This window comes from Acomys minous, assembly GCF_964271855.1.
Source record: "Acomys minous genome assembly, chromosome: 5".
Taxonomy (NCBI): domain Eukaryota; kingdom Metazoa; phylum Chordata; class Mammalia; order Rodentia; family Muridae; genus Acomys; species Acomys minous.
The window spans coordinates 16842049-16862736 of NC_140494.1; the positions used below are offsets into that span (position 1 = coordinate 16842049).

The 20688-nt window shown below is 43.1% G+C and overlaps 1 protein-coding gene across 1 annotated transcript; it reads left to right on the forward strand.

The window, feature by feature from the left end:
* The first annotated feature begins 10215 nt into the window (after positions 1–10215).
* Positions 10216–18875, forward strand: VIM (vimentin). The gene is made up of 9 exons (XM_084782794.1): positions 10216–10926; positions 11475–11535; positions 14697–14792; positions 14887–15048; positions 15454–15579; positions 16075–16295; positions 16724–16767; positions 17577–17662; positions 18462–18875. Exons 1-9 carry the CDS (start codon positions 10364–10366, stop codon positions 18501–18503), a joined length of 1401 nt encoding a protein of 466 aa, XP_084638920.1. The 5' UTR covers positions 10216–10363; the 3' UTR covers positions 18504–18875.
* The last annotated feature ends 1813 nt before the right edge of the window (positions 18876–20688 follow it).

Below are 20688 nucleotides of genomic sequence, written 5' to 3' on the forward strand. Positions count from 1 at the left end.
CACGCACACACACACACACAGGGTGGGGTGCTGTCAAATATAGCCCAGGCTGCCCTATAATTCAATATATTGTGAAAGTTGCCTGTGAATTCCTGATTCTCCTGTCTTTATCTCCCAAATTCTAGGATCGCAGACAAGCATCATGACCCCCCACCCCAAAGTCTGCTTTTTAAAAAAAATCATTTCCTCCTTCCTTAATAAGCAAAGACTGGCCAGTTTCCTTCAATGTCCAGCCACTACATGATTCACACTGCATATTCCCACAAGCATGAATGATTCACTACGATCAAGGTTCTCAAAATCACACGTATTCTTCTTAAAACTTGATTATTCCTGCTCCACCCAGGCTTGACCTGGGTGGGGACTGTTTCTGACAAATCCCCAGGTGGTGTTGATTCTGATCATTAGGGTACCACTCTTTGAGAACCCCTGCACGAGCACCCCCCCTTCCCCCAAGTGTGCTTTCACAGACCCCTCCAGAAAATGCTCCAGATGGCAAGACCCAGGCACGTACCAACCACACGACTTGGCTTCACATTGGAAGCTTCTATCTGGAGGGAAAAGGAGAAATGTTCGTTATGACTCATTGCCTCCTTCAAGTTTTTCCAGCCACCAAATTAGAAACAGAAAAGAGTTTGAGGGAAAGCACAATGCTGCACACTAAAATGACGCTGTCGAGATTTCAGGACTTTTTTTTTTCTTTCTGGTTTCTCAAGACAGGGTTTCTTTGTATGAGAGTTCTGGCTGTCCTGGACTCGCAGGCAGATCTCTGAGTTCAAGGCCAACCTGGTCTACCAAGCAAATCCAGGACAGCCAGGACTATCACACAGAGAAACCCTGTCTCGAGAAACAAACAAACAAACAAAAATCCTGAAATTTGACAGTGTATGTCAAATAGCATGTAGCATGTAACATTGTGCTTTCCCGGTAACTCTTTTCTGTTTCTAATACCATGCTTCCTGAAATCAGTTCTGGTAGGTAACAGTAGTTCAAGTGAGTCATCCCAGCCAACTGGAGGTTGGTAACACAATGTCACAATGTTTCCAGCTGTGCCAGAGCCCAAGCCTGAGGATTCTTGGAGGGAGCCGAGAAGCCAGCTCACATCCTTCGTTTGCCTTGTTGTAGCTATCAATGGTAATATTTTTTTTTTTTGGTAATTATTCAAATACATTATAGAGATGCATTCTTTTAAATAATAAGTTTCCTACAACTTCTCTACTATATTTCATAGAAAAAAGTATTGATTGTCAGTAAGTAACATCTATGAAATCAAGCAGGTCGATTAAATTCTGGAAAGGCTGGCAGAGTAATTTCCTTAAAGTTCCTTTGTGTAATTATCACCCCTAGACACCTCCCAAGGGAGTTTTTAAATTCTATTTTTCATTTCTGTGGAGGAAAATGAGGCATTTTATGTTATGCTATAAAACAATGCAGCACTCTAATTATCATATGTGTGACCATAATTTTAAATAGCATATTAATATTACATTCAGTGCAAAATAATTGATGAAAAGAGTTATCTCATCCTATTTCTTGTTGGGAAATAAGCTGCTAGGAACACAATTAACACATTCGCATATTGTAGGAGCCACTGACCTTTTCTTTCTGGTCGCCATGAGCCCATTGCATTATAATGTATGGGTCAGCCAATGAATAACATCCCATCCAAATGTAGTTTTTGTTTTTTGGTTTTTGTTTTTTTCTGCCTTAGTCCAAAGAATAGAAAACAGGAGCATAGCGGTACTGTTACTGAGCACTCGGATTTTTAAACAAGTCATTCTGTATGAGGCTGAGTCACAAGAACTTCCTTAGTGATAGAAGTTGTCTAAGTAACGGGGATGCTTCACTGAGTGAAGACCGGACGGGACAGCATGTTGCGTTTCAAACCCACAGTCATTTCCTTTACTTAATTGCTAACTGCACTTCCCTGGCTGCAGACTGAAGCCTGTGTTTGCGCTAGTAACCCAGCAACCAAGACTCACACTGTAGTTTGCAAAGGAGAACAAAACAGTAAAGTTTACATTTCCATGGATTTGGGGAGTAAAAGTCAATGTTGTTTCCCCAGGGCCTTCTGACTTCGGTGCAGAAACTCACTTGGGTCTCAGTGTGGCCACACCGTTATGCAAGCCTCCCAGACAAATTATTTCATAGATATGAGAGAAGTAGAAGATACAGCATTTAAGAACACGATTGTGTCCTTAGCCCCCAGCAGGGAGCCTGGAACAAGTAAATCCTCAAAATGCATCAGCAGCCTATGGTTTCTGGTTCTCTCAGAACAGTCCAATCTATTAGGAGTGAAGAACCAGACAGTATTTTTGGCCTTCAAGCCCACAGTTGTTATTGCTTCAGGATTTCATAGGCATTTTAATATATGCGTGTGAGCTTTCCCCTTTATTTACTACACCTTGGTACTGTTAGAGGTGCTGCTGCTGTCCCTCCCACATGCCCAATGCTTTAAGCATGCTCTGTTTTGTTTTGCTTTGTTTTTTTTTAATGAAGCAACTGCTATTAAGTATTCCTTAGAAGAAAAACCTGATATGAAAAGGCAACAAGATGAATGAGAAAAATTTTAAACTGGATAGCAAACTTACATGTACTATCAGTAACATTTTGGCTTGGCCTTGGAAACTCTTCACTGCCCTTGAACTTCTTGAGCCTTCTCTCACTTCATGCAACTCTTGTATTATTCTTGGATCACACAATGTTAGCATCCCAAAGGACTGAAATGTTAAAAACAACAATAACAACAACAAACCTCCCCTCCATTCAAACTAACAGAAAGTGGGTAAGCAACAGTTGTTCTTTTTTTAAAAATTTATTCATTTTACATCCTGATAGTAGCTCCCTTCCTCCTCATCTCCCAATCATACTTCCCCTCCCTATTCTCTCCCTCCCTCCCCTAGTCCTCAGAAGGGGAGCCCTCCTCCCCTAACATCTGACCTCAGCCTATCAAGTCTCATCTGGACTGCCTGCATTCTCTTCCTCTGTGGCCTGACAAGGCTGTCCTGCCAAGGGGAAGTAATCAACGCTGGGGGACCAGAGTCCATGTTAGAGGCAGCCTCTATTCCCCATATTAGGGGACCCACAAGGAGACTGTGCTGCCTATCTACTACATCCGAGCAGAGGGTCTAGGTCCACACCATGTATGGTGTCCTTGGTTGGTGCCTCGGTCTCTGCAGCACCCCCTCCTCCTCTGCCTGGATTTGCTGGCTCCATTGGTCTCCTTGTGGAGCTCCTGACCCTTCCAGGTCCCTCCATCTGCCAACTCTTCCATAGGACTCCCTGTGCTCCACCCCAAAGTATGGCTGTGAGTCTCAGCATCTGCTTGGATCTCCTGCTGTGTGGAGTCCTTCAGAGGACCTCTATGGTAGGCTTCCTTCCTGTTCCTTCTCTTCAACTGCTTCCCGTGTCTATTCTATTTGTCCTTCTGAATGAGAATTAAGCACTCTCCCTAGGGTCCTCCTTGTTATTTAGCTTCTTTAGGTCTGTGTATTGTAGTGTGGTTATCCTGTATTATGTGGCTAATATCTGCTTATAAGTGTGTATATACCATGTGTGTCTTTCTGGGTCTGGGTTACCTCACTCAGGATGATCATTTCTAGTTCCATCCATTTGCCAACATATTTCAAAGTTTCCTTGTTTTTAATAGCTGAGTAGTATTCCATAGTGCAGATGTACCATAGTTTCTTTACCCATTCCTCTTACTTGTAGAAGTAATACACTCTCAAACTCTGTTCCATTTAGCCTATTTCCATCAGCAAATATAGGGTGACATTTTTATCCACTTAATTGTATGCAAGAATCAAGTGATATCACTATCAACTCATTCTGATAAGTTTAGTCAAAAGTAGAAAATGAATTTTACACAGAAAACCCCTGAAATATCTGTAATATTATGATGACTCAATAAGGGCACAACATTGTCTGAATTAAAATTAGTCCTGTTGCCTCATCAGAGCAAGAGGAAAATGCAGAGATAAACACTGTGCTAAGAATGCCAAAGAGACTCTATATCCCTCCCTCCCTGCTGAAGAACATCCATCTTGCCATGAAGGTGATGTGACCAAACAAGATGTGAGCGCTGGTGTGATGGTGGCTCTACTATTTGGTAAATAACCAATAACTTTGTGGCTGGATAGGAGACTCTCTCCATGGGAGGGCATACATACCTGATATTATAAACCTGTCCAAAAGTCTGTATCTAGAGATCTCATAGGCTAAAGGGAGTGGGTGTACTACTGTTGTATTCCTAAAACATATATTGTTAAATTGTCATCTAAATATTTGTGTTTATAGCCATAGACTAGTGTCACTATGAATCTGGAACCAAAAAAAAATATCTCTTTTGCAAAGAATGACAGTGAATGCTGAAATTCATATACAGAAACTGTGGAAAATAAACAACTGTTGAGTGCACAGCCTTAAATGGAACATTTATATCATCTGTATCCCCTACTTCAGAGTGTAAGAAGTCTATTAAGATAGACTTTATGTACAATTCTATGGAAAACTATGTGCTTTTCCTCCCCAAAGTTGAAGGACACTTCTGGAGGAATTTCTTGCAGTTTCTTTGTCTTCTCTTCTTTTAAGAATGGTATAGAGATACTGAGGACAATCAAGATTTTCTTGTTGCTATAGAAACCCAACACAATAAGAGCCAATAATAGGAAGTAAAAGGCAGCCAGCATGAACTAGTCCTGAGAGTGGGTAAGAAGTGGCATAGAGTGAAAGCAATTCTTTCTCACTTTTACAAGATTTTACTCTACACTGACTAGAGCAGTCTGCAGACTGCTTGGTGGGAGACCTTCACGAACAATCATCTGCCTCAAATTAATTTCCCACCTAGATTGTTCTGCCTAGAATGTACTCATTCTCTTAATTACTCTGTCTGGAAAGCCCAGAGGTGCATTTGCTTCTGTCTTTCCTCTTACTTCGGCCTCTCAGAATCACCCTCCCTTCAGTTTCCCTTGATTTACTACAAGCAGCTTTCAAGTCAGTCTTCCCAGTTCCTCCTCAACAACATGCAGCAACAAGCACGCTTTTCTCCTCAGAAAGCGCAGCGAATTCCCACTGCCCACTGCATCAGTTACCAGCTCCTCTCTCTCTGGCATTTGGGTCTTCCAACGCATGGTCTCATGTCAGCTTCCAATTCCCTTCCCCCCACCTCAGCTTCACAGTCCAGCAACTCTGAGATTCTTGGTAGTCTTTAAAAACTCCCAGCACTCGGCTGTATGTGCAACTTTTTGCTTACACTGGCTGGTTGGTCAGTTTAGGAAATCCTTCCTCCCCCATGACCTACTGTAGAAACCACTCGCTCTTTAAACATCTCTTGTTGTATGGATACACTTTCTGATCTCCCTCATATTCATAAAAGTTCTTTATCTAAACTCTGCAGAATTTTATGCCTATCTCCACCATGGTTCTCATTCACTGTTTATTCTGTTTGTCACACTTTAGTTGTGGGTTTTTTTGTTTGTTTGCTTGCTTGCTTGCTTTTGTTTTTGTTTTTGTTTTTGAGACGTGCTCGCCTGTGCTCAGGCTGGCCTTCAACTGCTTATGAAACCCCATGCCTCCACTTCCCAAGTGCTGGGATTGCCCATGTGAGCCACCAGCCCTTACTTCTTGCTTGCTTCTTAATTTCTTCCTACAGGTAGGAAAAGTTTCTGACTTACTTCCCTCTACTAAGAGGCAGCATATACAGTGGAGAAAACAAATTCAAATTAAATGTTATATATGGACATCATGGTCTTTACTACAAGTTAAAAAGTCCTTTGAATATTGCCTCTGTTGTACCATACATACATTCACACAAAACCAATATAATGTTACAAGAAGAGATGGGCTAAACCTCTCTTTTCCAGTTCATGGCAGCATGTTTGGTGCTAGCTGAATATTCAATAAATATATTATAAATAAATTAATAAAAAATACCATAAAGTTTAAAGTCAATCACATCAAATGTAGCAAGCATAATGTATGAACATCATAAATGACATTTGACTCATTCCCTTTCTTGCCTTTTATTAACAGATTCAACAAATGTTCTTCTCTAGTCACTTTTGGGGGGGGGAAAGGTAGTGAGAAAAAAAGTAAACAAAAAAACAAACACAAAACCCTCTCATCCCAGAAAGCCCATATCTTAGCAAAGGGATGAGTAGCACTCCTTAAGATTAGCTTGGAATTTCAAAAGGAAAATCTTTAAGAAAAGAGGGTTATGACCCAAGGCGGAAGCATTGGTGGAAGAACTGAACATCTGGATGAAGGGGAAGCCAGCGGTGTGTAGTACCACAGGAAGGAGATACAGAAAAACTTAGACACTTGAACGTGAGTGACAGTGACCTAGCAGATGTATGGCTGCAGGCATCAGTGGGACCCTATCCCTACTGGACCTAAGAGATGCGAAAGTAAGGGAGTGGCAGTGGCAGAGGGTCCAGTCCTGTTTCCTCAGGTCGAGCCCCAAGAAATAAAGCCCAGGAAGCTGGGATGGTGGTGTTTAGGGCATGAGATGAGCTATGCCTAATTTTGCTTAGGCTGCTACTGAAGAAACAGGACAGAATTTAGGTGACGATGTTTAACTCCTAAGCGAAACCATGCACATAGAGTAAAAGTGGAGACAAATCCCAGTCGCTATTGATTACATTCAGTGACACAAAGTGCTTGTTCTACGCCTGTGCCAAATGCCTCTAGGAATCTGGCACCTACCAGATAGTAAATAATTACTCTGCCTGTTTATTTTCTAGGACATAGTAAATGTCTAAACAGTATTCATGAATCGAATTCGTTGATCATGTGCCACAAAATCAAACACTCTCTTCCCAAAATGGATGGTCAAGTGTAGCTTGCGGTTGCTGTGGCAACATTAGGATAAATTCAATGTACATAAAATACCTACCACCCAATAAGTACAAAACCTAAAGCACTTGTATTATTATCTACATTAACATGACTTAGGTTTTGCCATGGCTTTTGCCCCTTTGATTTTAATTTTAATACATAAAAAGCTTTGTGTGCTTATAGGGTGCTATGTGATATTTATGTCCTTGTCAGTATTTTATTTATTTATTTAGATGGAGAACAAGGTCTCATGGATGCCAGGCTGTCCTTAAAATAGCCATGAAACAACAACAACAACAACAACAAAAACAAAAATTGGTCTCAAACTCTTTATCTTCCTGCCTCCACCTTCCAAGTAGTAGGATTACAGGTTTGCATCACGATGTCTTATTTTATCTACTTTCTCACTTCTAATATTCTCACAGAAGGATCTGCTAGCTGCAGTCCTCTTGACATGACTTCCTATGGGCAGCTTTCCCAAAACCTCGATAGGCCGCTAAGCTCCTGTCTCCACGGCTGGCTGGTCTGTCAACCCAAGTCACCATGTTAAACTGACACGGCCATAGCTTGCAAATTCCCAAATCACTGTTAGTACTTTACATCTGATAGTGTTTGTGCCTGGCCCACAAATCATATGACCATTTACTTATTTATATACAAACTTGCATCACACAGAAGTCCGGCATTTAAAAATACTTCCGAGATAGGTTTTCATTTGCAATCAAAAATAAATATGAAAACTAAGAAAGCTATGCTCATAGGCTGTTTACTTTCAAAAGTATGCACATAGTGAATAATGATAAGAACCCATATTCCATCCAACATACTGAATTTCCTTTTTTTGTAAATATCACCTAGTGGGTAAAGTGCTATGTAAGACTGTGGTGTGTGTGTGTGTGTGTGTGTGTGTGTGTGTGTGTGTGTGTGTGTATGTAAAATGAAGCAAATTCCTTCCCAAGTCTCTACTCCCTGAATGAGTGAAAATATTTTTGCAGTAGTTTTCACTTCTCTACTACCCTCTAAAAAAACTTTTAAAAGGAAGAATAAATTGAAGAGTGCATGTGTGTACATAAACACGCAGTTTCCTCCATTACTGAGATATCAGCAAACATCAACTGCAGGAGAATAGCCATAGATATCCCTGAGGCTACAGAAGGGAAACAGGCCAGGAAGAAAGGATGCCCTTCAGATGATGAAGGGGACCAGAGCCTACTGAAGAAGTCATCAGAACCCGAGGAATTTTCTGGGGGTGCCCACATGGCTCACTGCCACACCACACCAGAATCCAGTCCTCATTTTCCACAGTGACTCATCCAGCAAGAGAGTCCTCTGACAAAGCCACTGCACTGCCCTGGGATCAACATACCACTGGAGGAAGGGCTACCCTCCCTTCTTCCCACAGGGAAATCACTTTTCTCATCCTGAGCAATCTCACAATGGTGACATTTGCTCAACAGTGGCTTGAATAAAAGGCTCTCAGTATGCAGGATGGTAACGTGAGGCACAGGCTAACCCCAGGAATGCTCTCTGGGAAGGACCCACAGCCTCTCATTGAAAGGGGGAGTAAAGAAAACCACAGCAGGAGAGCTGGGCCCCAGAGGGCACTGCAGCCTCAACCTTGGCAGCAACATTCCCCAGAACTAACTGAGATGACGTAAACACAAGATTGCTTCAAAGAGTCTTGTACAAAAAAGCTAGCATAAATCCTTCATGTGTCTCTAAGCTATTTTTCTTAATCGCCAGGTAAGCTGGGAATACTCTCTGCCCCAAAGAAAAACAACACAAACTCTTTTTTTTCCTTTGTCTGTTGACTATTGGACCAGTTTCTCAGTTCTTTTGTAATTAATTATTTCAGTACTCCATAAATCCTCCCAAAATACTCCTCACAAAACAACTGTGATTTTTCTATAGGTACTTAATCCCAAGGCGCCTGGCTTCCCTTCCTGCGAGCCACATCTCCCTCTGAGAACGGAGATCCCCTTGGTCCTGCCTAGTTGCTAATATTGAAACAATAGTCTTGAGTCCAGCGGGTTTCCCTTTGAGAGGTGACAGTCACCGGAACTAAACACCGCCTGAAACTTTATTGTGGAAAACAGGATCTGTGAAGTTGTCCAGAGCAGTCACTAGAATTTTGTCTCCTATGCCGCTGCCCTAAAACAACACAAATCTGTTTCTTCAGTCTGTCACTTGAGTTACATAACTGCCTTTCATTTGAACTCATTCATCAAATTGGACTTTTCTTTCTTTTTCTTTTTAAACAACACCTAATGAATTCTTGTCTGACTGGGCTATCTTTTAATGAATTCCACTTTCAGAAAAGGCTGTGATCATTGAGTTTGGTTTTGAAACTACAGATGTAGTTTCCTCTTTCACCCAGAACTTAGGGTGTGGTTTCAAGCAGGAAGGACAGAAGGGAGGGAAACGCGGGAGGGAGCTTAGCCTTTTTGTGTGCGTTTGCGGTCTGGGAGGGGTGGGATGTGTTATGTGGGCTCTCCGGGGTCTGTGGAAGTTTTTTCCTAAGAAGAGCTCGCTGCCCCTGGTGTTTCCACAACAATCAAAAACAGTCACCCTCAAAGTTGATTACAAACTTGGGACATTGAGCTTGGAGCTCTAGGCGTCTGGAGTCAATCTCAACTAACGGTTTTGCCTGAACCGCTAGCCCATCTCACCCTTAGGGCTCCATGAGTCACGGCCTCTGACTCAGCGACCCCACCCTTGTCTCCTGCGCTTTATTTCGGCTGCAGTTGATCCTGGTCCTCTGGAGTTGGACTGAGTCCGTTAGATCTGGGGCTGTGACCACCCCAATCAAGCCTTCTGCAAAGGATCCCATCGCCTGGCCTTGAGCCTGATATCTCTTGCTGTGTGCTTCTCCACCCCCCAATCTCGGGGCCTCTTTGTTTCTCTCTCCCCGCCTTCTGATCAGCAGGAGCCCTTTTGCTGGATTTTCCTGCTCCAGAGCTTACTGGTCCCCCCCCCCTCCTACCCAGTCCCAGAAGACCGCTGCTCTGCAACCGCGCCCCTCCCACAGCCGCGCCTAGTCCCCACGCCCCTTTGGCTCAGTGCCACCGACCACTTTACTCAACTTTCCGGAGCCTCCCTTCCCCCACGTATTCATCCCACGATTCCCCCTTTCTCGGCACCCAGGGGTGAGCAAAAACTTTGGGTGATCATCCAAAAAGCCCCTGAAAGTCCTAGCCTTGTCCAAGAAGTAACGGGACTATGCCTGATCCCCGACAGCCCAGGAGGAAGGCTGGTGTGGGGGGAGCCCCTTCCCCCTCCTTCTTTACTTCTCTCTGGGTCCCCATTGGCTGGCTCGCTCGGCGGGTAAGATGGCAGTGGGAGGGAACCCTCTTTCCTAACAATGTTATAAAAGCAGCGCCCTTGGAGGGGTCCAGTCCTCTGCCGCTCTTGCTCCGGGACCCCAGAGACAGCAGCGCTCCCAGGGTTCTCATCCACCGTGCCCTTGCTCTCCTCTCGGAACCAGTCCTTGCAGCCGCAGCAGCCCAGCCCACTTTCTTCCTCCGAAGCCATGTCCACCAGGTCCGTGTCCTCGTCCTCCTACCGCAGGATGTTCGGTGGCTCAGGCACATCGAGCCGGCCGAGCTCCAACCGGAGCTATGTAACTACTTCCACCCGCACCTACAGCCTGGGCAGCGCACTGCGCCCCAGCACTAGCCGCAGCCTCTATTCCACGTCCCCCGGTGGCGCCTATGTGACCCGGTCCTCCGCCGTGCGTCTGCGGAGCAGCGTGCCGGGCGTGAGGCTGCTGCAGGACTCGGTGGACTTCTCGCTGGCCGACGCCATCAACACCGAGTTCAAGAACACCCGCACCAACGAGAAGGTAGAACTGCAGGAGCTGAATGACCGCTTCGCCAACTACATAGACAAGGTGCGCTTCCTCGAGCAGCAGAACAAAATCCTACTGGCAGAGCTCGAGCAGCTTAAGGGCCAGGGCAAGTCGCGTCTGGGAGACCTGTATGAGGAGGAGATGCGGGAGTTGCGGCGGCAGGTGGATCAGCTCACCAACGACAAGGCCCGTGTCGAGGTGGAGCGGGACAACCTGGCCGAGGACATCATGCGGCTGCGAGAGAAGTAAGACCTGACCCAAGGGAGTGGTGGGGCGGTGGGAGGGAGGGGAGTCCTGGACCCCTGCGCGACGGCTGCCACGCCCTTGGGGATGTGGCTGGGGCGGTGGCTGTCTGGAGGATAGCAAAGGAAGTGGCCCCACCCCGAACCTCAACTTTGTAGTGAACGTTTCTCTTCAGACACTTCCACAGAACTTTTAGAAAGTTTGCTAGCTCCCTTCTTGTGGGCTTACGGTTCCCAGGCAGGAGGAAAGGATGGGTGTGAAAGAGTTCAGACAAAGAGACTGCCAGAGGAATCTGAGGTGTTGGGACAGAGGGTTCCTCAGTGAAAGTCTAGGGAAGGCCAGTGACTGTCTTCTAGTGTGCCCCAACTCCGGCTAACACCTGCGGAGAGCTTCCAGCTCGGCAAGCTGCAGTTGCTGGTGTGGGTGGAGGTGCCACAGCAGCTCTAGCTTGAAGGAGAGAGACGAGGCTTGGCAGCGTGGTGGTTGGGTGTGGCCGCCCCGCCCCTGGCGGTTTCCCAGTTCCCCTTTGGTTAATGTATTGCCGCTTCAGATTGCAGGAGGAGATGCTCCAGAGAGAGGAAGCGGAGAGCACCCTGCAGTCCTTCAGGCAGGTCTGTAGACTCCTCTTTCGCTTGCAGCCGGCAGCCCCATACAGCCCTCTCACAGGCGGTTCTAAAAGTTACTTCCCCAGGCTTTAAAAAGTGTAAACCTTCAGGTTGCCTGCAAAGCCCCCTGGTGGCAGAAAGTCCACAGATTGAAAAACTCCATTATTCAGGCTCAATCCTTCGGACATGAAGACTTTTTTTTTTTTCTGCATTGTTTCCAGATTTTTCTCGCCCCTCCCCCCGCCAAAAAAAAAAACCATTTTCCCCTTTATTTTTATTTTTTGAAACATATTGGCATTCTGATTTTTGAACGGTTACAGTTTGATTAGATTGTGGTTTGCGAAGGTCAAGTTGGCTAACTTTCGCAAGGCACAGTTGCTCCCTCAAGTTTGAAATGTAGAATATTTCGGAGGAGGATGAGAAGGCTTAGCTGGAATTAGGCCAAGTTCCCTTTCTTCCTCCAAAGTTCGGCACTGCATGAAAGTTAGCTGAAGTGCCATTGCACAACTATTTTTGTAATCTAACAAGGGTGAAAGGAAGCCATCTGTTCCCGCGGCTGAAGGGTGTTAAAGGTTTCTATGGGCTTCACTATGGAATGTAGATACGGACGTTCTGGCAAATGCGGTGGCTCTGGACAGATATAATAGGAGCCTTTGTGTTCCCAGAGTAGCTTTGCAGCAGGCTACATTCTTACTGAATATGCAATGATGTAACCACAGTTCCAACTGGACACAAGTATTTGCTAACATCCGTTATCTAATGTCTGGCCCCCGGCTTGTGAGATATGTGATGTACAAAGTTCTTAAAGCTACAGTCCTCCCTCACTTTTGGAAAGACTCCTCTTCATGGGGTTATAGACTGACTAGCACCCTCCCCCTCCAAACAAAAATAAACCCTAGACCGAAGAATGGAGTTTTATATGAAGGACATAATTGTTTGGTTTTGCTCCAAAGTTAGGTATTAACTTAGCATCCTAAAGCAGAAAGATGGCAGGTACAGTCTTGTCCTTGGGGATACTTGGTAGAATCAACTGCAAAACTCTCCAGATGAAAGCTCTCAAGCTACAAGTTGAAAGTGAGGGATATTTGCATACTTCAAGGCGGTACAAAAATGTGTGGCTCATTTTAGTCACTGGGCATTTATGGTCACCACCTGAGGAGTGTTTTCTGCAAAGCCCTGTGTTAATATGCAATATTTCTTATATGCGGGCTAAATAAAACTGTTTCATTTACTTGAATGAAGTGGCGCATTCCTTGAACTTCTTTAAAGAGGTTAGTGGAATATCATTTATATCTTTTTGAGGGCTTGGTAGAGGTCAAAAATGACTGTTGCTACTACTCAAGCTCTTACTCTTCTTTACTAGTATTTCCTTTGAGGATGGTAGAGTAACTCAACATTTTAGGACTGGAAAGCTATAAACTATGCTGTGAATACAATTGCTTACAAGAGAAGGAACAGAGGCATCCTGGTATTCCCTTGCAAGGTTGCTCATTCTGGCTTAAAATGTATCACTTTATAAACTCCGTTAAGGGGTCTTTATAAATTTCACTGTAACTGTTTTGACTCGTCATCCTAAAACAGGCAAAGTCACTGAACTGATAGGGTGATTGCTAAGAAAGATAGACATATCTAGCCAGTGTGATGACACATGCCTAAATCCCAGCACTCAGGGAAACTGAGGCGGGCAGATCTCTGTGATTTTGAGGCCAGCCTGGTCTACAAAGTAAGGCCAGGACAGCCAAAGCTACAGAGAAACCCTGTCTCAAAAAAAAAAAAGCAACCAATAAATAAATACAGAAGAAGAAGAAGAAGAAGACGAAGAAGAAGAAGAAGAAGAAGAAGAAGAAGAAGAAGAAGAAGAAGAAGAAGAAGAAAAAAAGATAGAAATACTGTGGGAAGAGTTGGGGTGTGGTTTTATATCTATCTATCTATCTATCTATCTATCTATCTATCTATCTCAGAGAAGGCAAAACCAATATAATGTAAGTTTAGGTTTCTTTTCCTTCTTGCCTGATCAGCATATCTCTGCAAAGGTATGAATTTAAACAATGAATTACTACTTGATATGAGTCCAGCCTGGGAACCTGGATGCCAGATCACTTACTGTAGATTCCAAGACAAGCGTTAGAAGGTTTGCACACCAGAGACAGAACAAGCTTGCGTATATGCTAAACCTCTTGAGCTCAGTTTTTAAAAGATGTTTTATGTGTTTGTGTCTGTATGAGCATATAGAACATTTATGCAGGCATGCATCAGGCCAGAAGAGGGCATCTGATCCCCTGGAGCTGGAATTATAAGCCTTTGTGAGCTGCTGAGCATGGGTGCTGGGAACCAAACTCAGATCCCATGAAAGAGCTGTGAACTCTTACCTAAGCCTTCTCTTCAGTTGCCCCCCATCGCACTTTAAAAAAAAAATTTTATTTTTATTTTTTGAAGCTCTCATTTTTATACTACATGTACCCATGCAGACATGAAGTTGTAGAAAGAATCTGATCTGCTAGTACCATCACAATTTTTTTTTAAATTAAATGTATGGCACTGATTTTCAGGTTTAAAACTGTTAATGAAATTTCACTTACAGAGGTGTGGATTCAATGTCATTGTGCATATATATGTATTTATTATTGATTTGTCTACTCGTTATCTCCACTACAACAAAACAGCTTTTGATTCATGTCTATAGTTAAGAATGTGCATTGGAATGTGACATTAAATTGCTTGTAAATTTAGCAAGGGTCATGAAACTTCAGCACCTTTTTAATAATGGGGAGAATGGATTCATATGGTTAATTTTTAAATAAATAGATAGATAAATAGATAGATAGATAGATAGATAGATAGACAGACAGACAGACAGATAGATAGATAGATATGAGTCTATAGAGATGGGTCAGTGGTTAAGAGCACTGGTTACTCTACTAGGGGACCTTGAGTTCGGTTCCCAGCACCCACAGAGCTGTTGACACCCCTCTGTAACTCCAGTTCCAGGGGATCTGGTGCCTTCTTCTGACTTTCATGGGCACCATATGCCTATGGTATTCTTACATATATGCAGCCAAAACACCCATATATATAACGTAAAATGAAAAAAAAAAAAGAATATAAATAGATGAAATAAAGGATAAATTTTAGCACCCCCCACATCATCTTTTCTCCTTTCAAAATAGGATGTTGACAATGCATCTCTGGCTCGCCTGGACCTTGAACGTAAAGTGGAATCCTTGCAGGAAGAGATTGCCTTTTTGAAGAAGCTGCATGATGAAGTAAGTGACGTCACACGCAGCCAGCGAACCAGGCTAAGCTCCGCCCAGGTTGTCTCCATCTGACCTCTCTGTGTCTGATCTCCCCCACCCCCAGGAGATCCAGGAGCTGCAGGCTCAGATTCAGGAACAGCATGTTCAGATCGATGTGGATGTTTCCAAGCCCGACCTCACCGCTGCCCTGCGTGACGTCCGCCAGCAGTATGAAAGCGTGGCTGCCAAGAACCTCCAGGAGGCAGAGGAATGGTACAAGTCCAAGGTATGAAATGAGCCAGAGCGGCAAGGACAGTAAAAAACCCTCTCGCTCTCAAACATCTGCCTACTCAGAAGCTGGCTTTCGCTTGCGCTGACGTTCTTTCAGTAGCCCCATCACTCACAGCGCTTTCTTTAGTATGGCATACTCCCTTCCCACTCATCCTCCTCCACACGACTTCAAAGAACACCTGACTCCCGTGCTCTTGTCCACCACCGTTTGAAAAGAATTGCAGTAGAGCAACTGCTGTTTGAAAACACAATGCCATTGTCCCACTTTTCTTTCCCTGGCTTTCCAAACAGACATTTAGACATAGTCTAGAGAGCCCCGAGTGCGAACCAAGAGGACTCTTTTGAGAGAGTGAAAAGTCTTGCCAAGTGAGCAGTCTCATTTCCGATTTCTCCCTGACAGTTTGCTGACCTCTCCGAGGCTGCCAACCGGAACAATGATGCTCTGCGCCAGGCAAAGCAGGAATCAAACGAATACCGAAGACAGGTGCAGTCACTCACCTGCGAAGTGGATGCGCTTAAAGGAACTGTGAGTACCACGGCAGCAGCAAAAGGTAGAAAACGACACGGGTTCGGGGCCCGATCTGTTCAACTAGGTTAACAGTGAGACCTGTACAAACAAATTAAATACACACATGCATGTAAACACACACCCACTTTAATCTAAAGTGAGAGAAGTATCAAGACATTTTAAAGAATTATCTGATGGGTACCTTGAAAGTTTTAGCTTACACATATTATTGATTTAATAAGAAGGATTTTAGAGTTGGGCACAAGAGTACACTCCTGAAACTCTGTCACTCTGGAGACTGAAGCCAGAGGATTATAACTCAGGCCTAGGCTAGGTTCCATGTAAAAAAAACTATCTCAACAAAACAAAGCAAGGGACTGGGTGCTTGTGTTCTCCGTTCAAACCTAGTGGGCACCTGCCATTAAGAGAATTACTGCACATGATTATAAATATTTCTGGGACAGTTGGGAGTTTCTAGGAAACCGCATGAGACGCCCTTCTCCCCTTCTGCAGAACGAGTCCCTGGAACGCCAGATGCGTGAGATGGAAGAGAATTTTGCCCTTGAAGCTGCTAACTACCAGGACACTATTGGCCGCCTGCAGGATGAGATTCAGAACATGAAGGAAGAGATGGCTCGTCACCTTCGCGAGTACCAAGACCTGCTCAATGTAAAGATGGCTCTTGACATTGAGATCGCCACCTACCGGAAGCTGCTGGAAGGCGAGGAGAGCAGGTATAGAAAAACGGCAAGTGCCTGTGTGAATTAGTGGCTCACAGTCTTTCTAGGTCCATCTCCTTTAACCTAGAGTCCATTTCTTCCCGTTAGCTCTACTTGTTATAGATGAGGAACTTAAGGTTGAAAGAGAATAACTCGCTGTGGTCAGAGCTAGTTAATAGGAGAGCAGATTCGAATCCACAACCATGCCAAATTCAATACGTTCCCTCTCTGTGATTCCTCTGGCTCATGGCCCTGTGAAGAAAATGCTTGCAGTAATTTAAATGTGCTAATGAGACCAACCATGGATAGATGCTTCCTAAGCAAGTCTCTAGCAGAAATAGATTTTCTATTTGATGAAAATGAGAAGTGTGAAGATTTGTACCTTCTTCTTCTTCTTGAAGTGCTTTGTCTCCAAAATGTTTTGTTTCTTTTTCTTTTTATAGGATTTCTCTGCCCCTTCCAAATTTTTCTTCCCTGAACCTGAGAGGTAAGCATGCTGTCTCCTTTTATCGAAGAAATGTCACAAGGCTGTAACCAGTCACTCTCGGTGGCACAGAATCCACTTTTTAGTAATTCCCGAACAGTGCCATACAAGAGAAAACTCTGAGACACGATTTCTTTTTATAAATATATGCATGAATCCATTTTATTTTCTCAATATTCCTTTTTATTTTTTGAGGTTATGATATAATTACATCATTTCTCCCTTCCCTGACACATATGGGTGTCTTAAATTCATGGCTTCTTTTTGTTTAGTTGCTGTTAGACACACACACACACACACACACACACACACACACACACACACACGTGTGTCTGTGTATTTACCCATCTAGCTAGCTAGATTTGTATTCCTAAATACAATGGCTATTTTGTACAATGTTACTAGTATGTATATGTTTTCAAGGCTTGTCCATTTGGTATTGGACACATTTCCTTTTTTATTACAGTTTACACGACTGCTCAAGACCAAACCCAGGGACTTCAGCTAAGCAGGGCCTTCCCACTGAACTACCCTCCTAGCCTGAAACCCTAAGCTTCAAACCCAAGTACACCCTTGCCTACCACATCCTGTTAAGTGAAGACTCAGTTTGCATCCTGCTAATGGCATGTGCAATGAACTACTGTCTCAGGCAGAGTGAAGGGCCTTAGGTGCTGTGTATTCAAACAGAGAGCGTTTCATAGGATTATGTATGAGTAGCACTTTAAGCAATTGCAGAAATAAAGCCATAATTCTTTAGGTAAAATGGTTACTTTTTAAATTATCTAACATTCTCCTGCTTTTTTTTTTTTCAGAAACTAATCTGGAGTCACTCCCTCTGGTTGACACTCACTCAAAAAGAACACTTCTGATTAAGACTGTTGAAACCAGAGATGGACAGGTCAGTATTTTTTTTAGGGAAAATATGAGAAAGGTTAAAAGAAAAGATAATGAATAAATACACAGTCATTTTAAATATGCACAGACCCCTTTAAGTCAATGAGTATATATATATATTAGGCAAGTAACTTGAGAGGTCCCCCAATTCCACCCATACACACACACACACACACACACACACACACACACACACACACACACACAACCCTGATTATTTGGTGTTTGGATGTGACAGTACTCTTGCACTCCGAAGTGTGTACCTTGAGATGAAAGTAAAACACCCTTAAGGTACCTCCTAGATGAAACGCATTAAACTGCTTCACTTAATGACATCAGTGAGTATTGAGGATGGTTTGACATTGGACCTGTAGCCCTCTCTCAGTGACTGTCATCTGTTTATACAGCACAGGGACTGGCATATGGTCAATCCGTTTCTTGTTACCAGGCCATGCCAGGGAAGAAATGGTTATGGTTAATCATAATTATAAAGTCTCAGCCATGCCCGAGAATATACAATGCATTTGCCATACATCTTTAATACACCTTGGTTGCTCTTGAGCTTTGTGTTTAGTACTGTTGTGGCAAATGTCCCTAGACACAGTTTTCACGTGTTCTTTTGTACGCCACAACCTTCCGCTGGATATCCATTGCTGGCAGGAGGAGGCCAGCTTGCCTACGCGGCTCCCTATACAGCTTTCTGGAGAGTCAGCACAATCTCCCAGCCAGCTCAGCACATCCTGTGTGATCAGGGCCGTGTCTCCTTACCATGGTTTGATTTTTCTTGTTTCTTTTTTGAGCAGGTGATCAATGAGACTTCTCAGCATCATGATGACCTTGAATAGAAATTGCACACATTCGGTGCAACAACGCAGTACCAGCAAGGAGAAGAAGAAGAAGAAGAAGAAGAAGAAGAAGAAGAAGAAGAAGAAGAAGAAGAAGAAGGAGAAATAAATCCGTACCTTAGGGAAACAGCTTTCAAGTGCCTTTACTGCAGTTTTTCAGGAGCGCAAGATAGATTTGGGATAGCAATAAGCTCTAGTTCATACCAACTGACACCCCTAAAAGACTAGGAAAGGTTTACAACATAATCTAGTTTATTAAGAAATCTTGTGCTAGAATACTTTTTAAAGTATTTTTGAATACCATTAAAACTGCTTTTCCCCCCAGTAAATATCTGACCAACTTGTTACTGCTTCAATAAATCTTCAGAAATACTCGTTTGATGTGTTATTTTCTTTCTTTAGTGCTATTGGTTAATTTGCTAAAATCATATTTAGGTTTTAGGTTATAGACTTGCAATACAGTTTTCAAGTTAGCTGTCTAAGAGAGCCATCACTTCTTTTCAAATGTGTGTTGTTTGGGGGGGGGTAGTGTTTTGTTTTGTTTTGGTTTTGAGACAGGGTTTCTCTGTGTAGCCTTGGCTGTCCTGGACTTGCTTTGTAACTAGCCTCGAACTCACTCTGCCTTCCCTAGTGCTGGGATTAAAGACGTGTGCCATCATGCCAGGCTAATTGTGTATTTTTAAAAATTGGAATGGGTATATGACTTAGTCATTGAAGTATCTTTATATGCACAGGCCCTGGTTCAATCTATAGTGAGTGAATGCATGCATATGCATGCACACACACACACATACACACAAATTAAAATTGATTCATATATAGGTCTTGGGAAATGGTTCGTTTGGTAAAATGCTTGTTTCAGAACCATGAGGACCTGAGTTTGAACTCCTGGAACCCATGTAAAAAGCAAAACACGGTGGTGTGTACCTGTAATTCCAGCCCTGGGGAGGGCAAAGACAGAAGCATCTATAGGGCTTGCTAACTATTCAATTAAGACAGTTTGTGAGCTCCTGGTTCAGTGAGAGACCCTTTCAAAAAGTCGGGTATAAGACCTCTGTTGTCGTAGGATGCCATTGTGTTTCAGGTGGTTTTTCCTTCCTTCCCTTAGCTCCCAGAATAATGATTCATGAGACTCACTAAATATTATACAAACACCTAGGCCATATACGTAGTATCTTCTATGACTAATTCATAACTTAAATTACACATTATATTAATCTTAATTCTTCCATATGTCTGGTTACCTTAGTCCAGGTACTATGCATCCATAATCCCTGTGTCTTGTTGGCTGAATCTCTCATGCCTGGCTTTCTCCCAGAATCCTTTGTGCCTACCAGATGTCCCACCTATATCCTGCCTCAGCCATAGGCCATAGGCCATAGGCCATAGGGTTTTTACTTGACAGATGTTGCATCCATAGAATACACAAGAAATTCTTTGTATAGTATATCTGAATAGGCAAACATTGCTTATTTCTAGCTATTCACCACCAGTTTAACCCAGGAAGTATATTTCTATGATAAACTAGACTCATATCTAACATGACCATAAGGTTGATTGTATCTAATAATTTGCACTACTTGACCCTAAGCAGTATGTAATAGCAGCTTTTAGAAGGACTGGAAGTAAACCATTTATTTTTAAATGAGTTGCAAAGGTCCAATACCTTCTGTTTTATGAGCACATTATAAAAATCATTGTTATATCTTTTTATAATTGCTTATCCTGTAGGACTGTAAAATATATCTGTAATAGGTTTCATGACAGTGTCCAAAAACTCTTGCATTCCAATGAATAAACATGCTGAAGCACCATGTTTATGCAACCCCAATTTGCAAAGGTACTTCTAAGACAATCACCATTTCTTTTTTTTTCTCTTCTTTTTTTCTTTTTCACCATTTCTAATAAATGTGCAATTTCTGAATTATCCTTTTCAAAATTTAAGGCAAAGATCCATTTGAATTCTGAATATTCATTAATAGTATATATAGTATATATATCTTAATTCAAAATCTACAAAACTAAACACATAATTTACTGTATGACTTTGTGATAAGGTAGTATCAATTATTTATTCATTTAGTCTTTTTGTTTGCACTTGGCTCCTGCTTTCCTTGTGGTGCTTTCTTGGCCATGCCCGGTCCCTTCTTTCATAAGCAGAGGCTTTTCAGCTTTCCTCCTAGCT

Bases quoted from the DNA above. Each gene is read 5' to 3' on its own strand.
- VIM (XM_084782794.1), top strand. From the start codon at position 10,364: ATGTCCACCAGGTCCGTGTCCTCGTCCTCCTACCGCAGGATGTTCGGT. The intron at 14,793-14,886 runs GTAAGTGACGTC...CCCCACCCCCAG, and splicing joins TGAAGAAGCTGCATGATGAA to GAGATCCAGGAGCTGCAGGC. The intron at 15,049-15,453 runs GTATGAAATGAG...TCTCCCTGACAG, and splicing joins AGGAATGGTACAAGTCCAAG to TTTGCTGACCTCTCCGAGGC.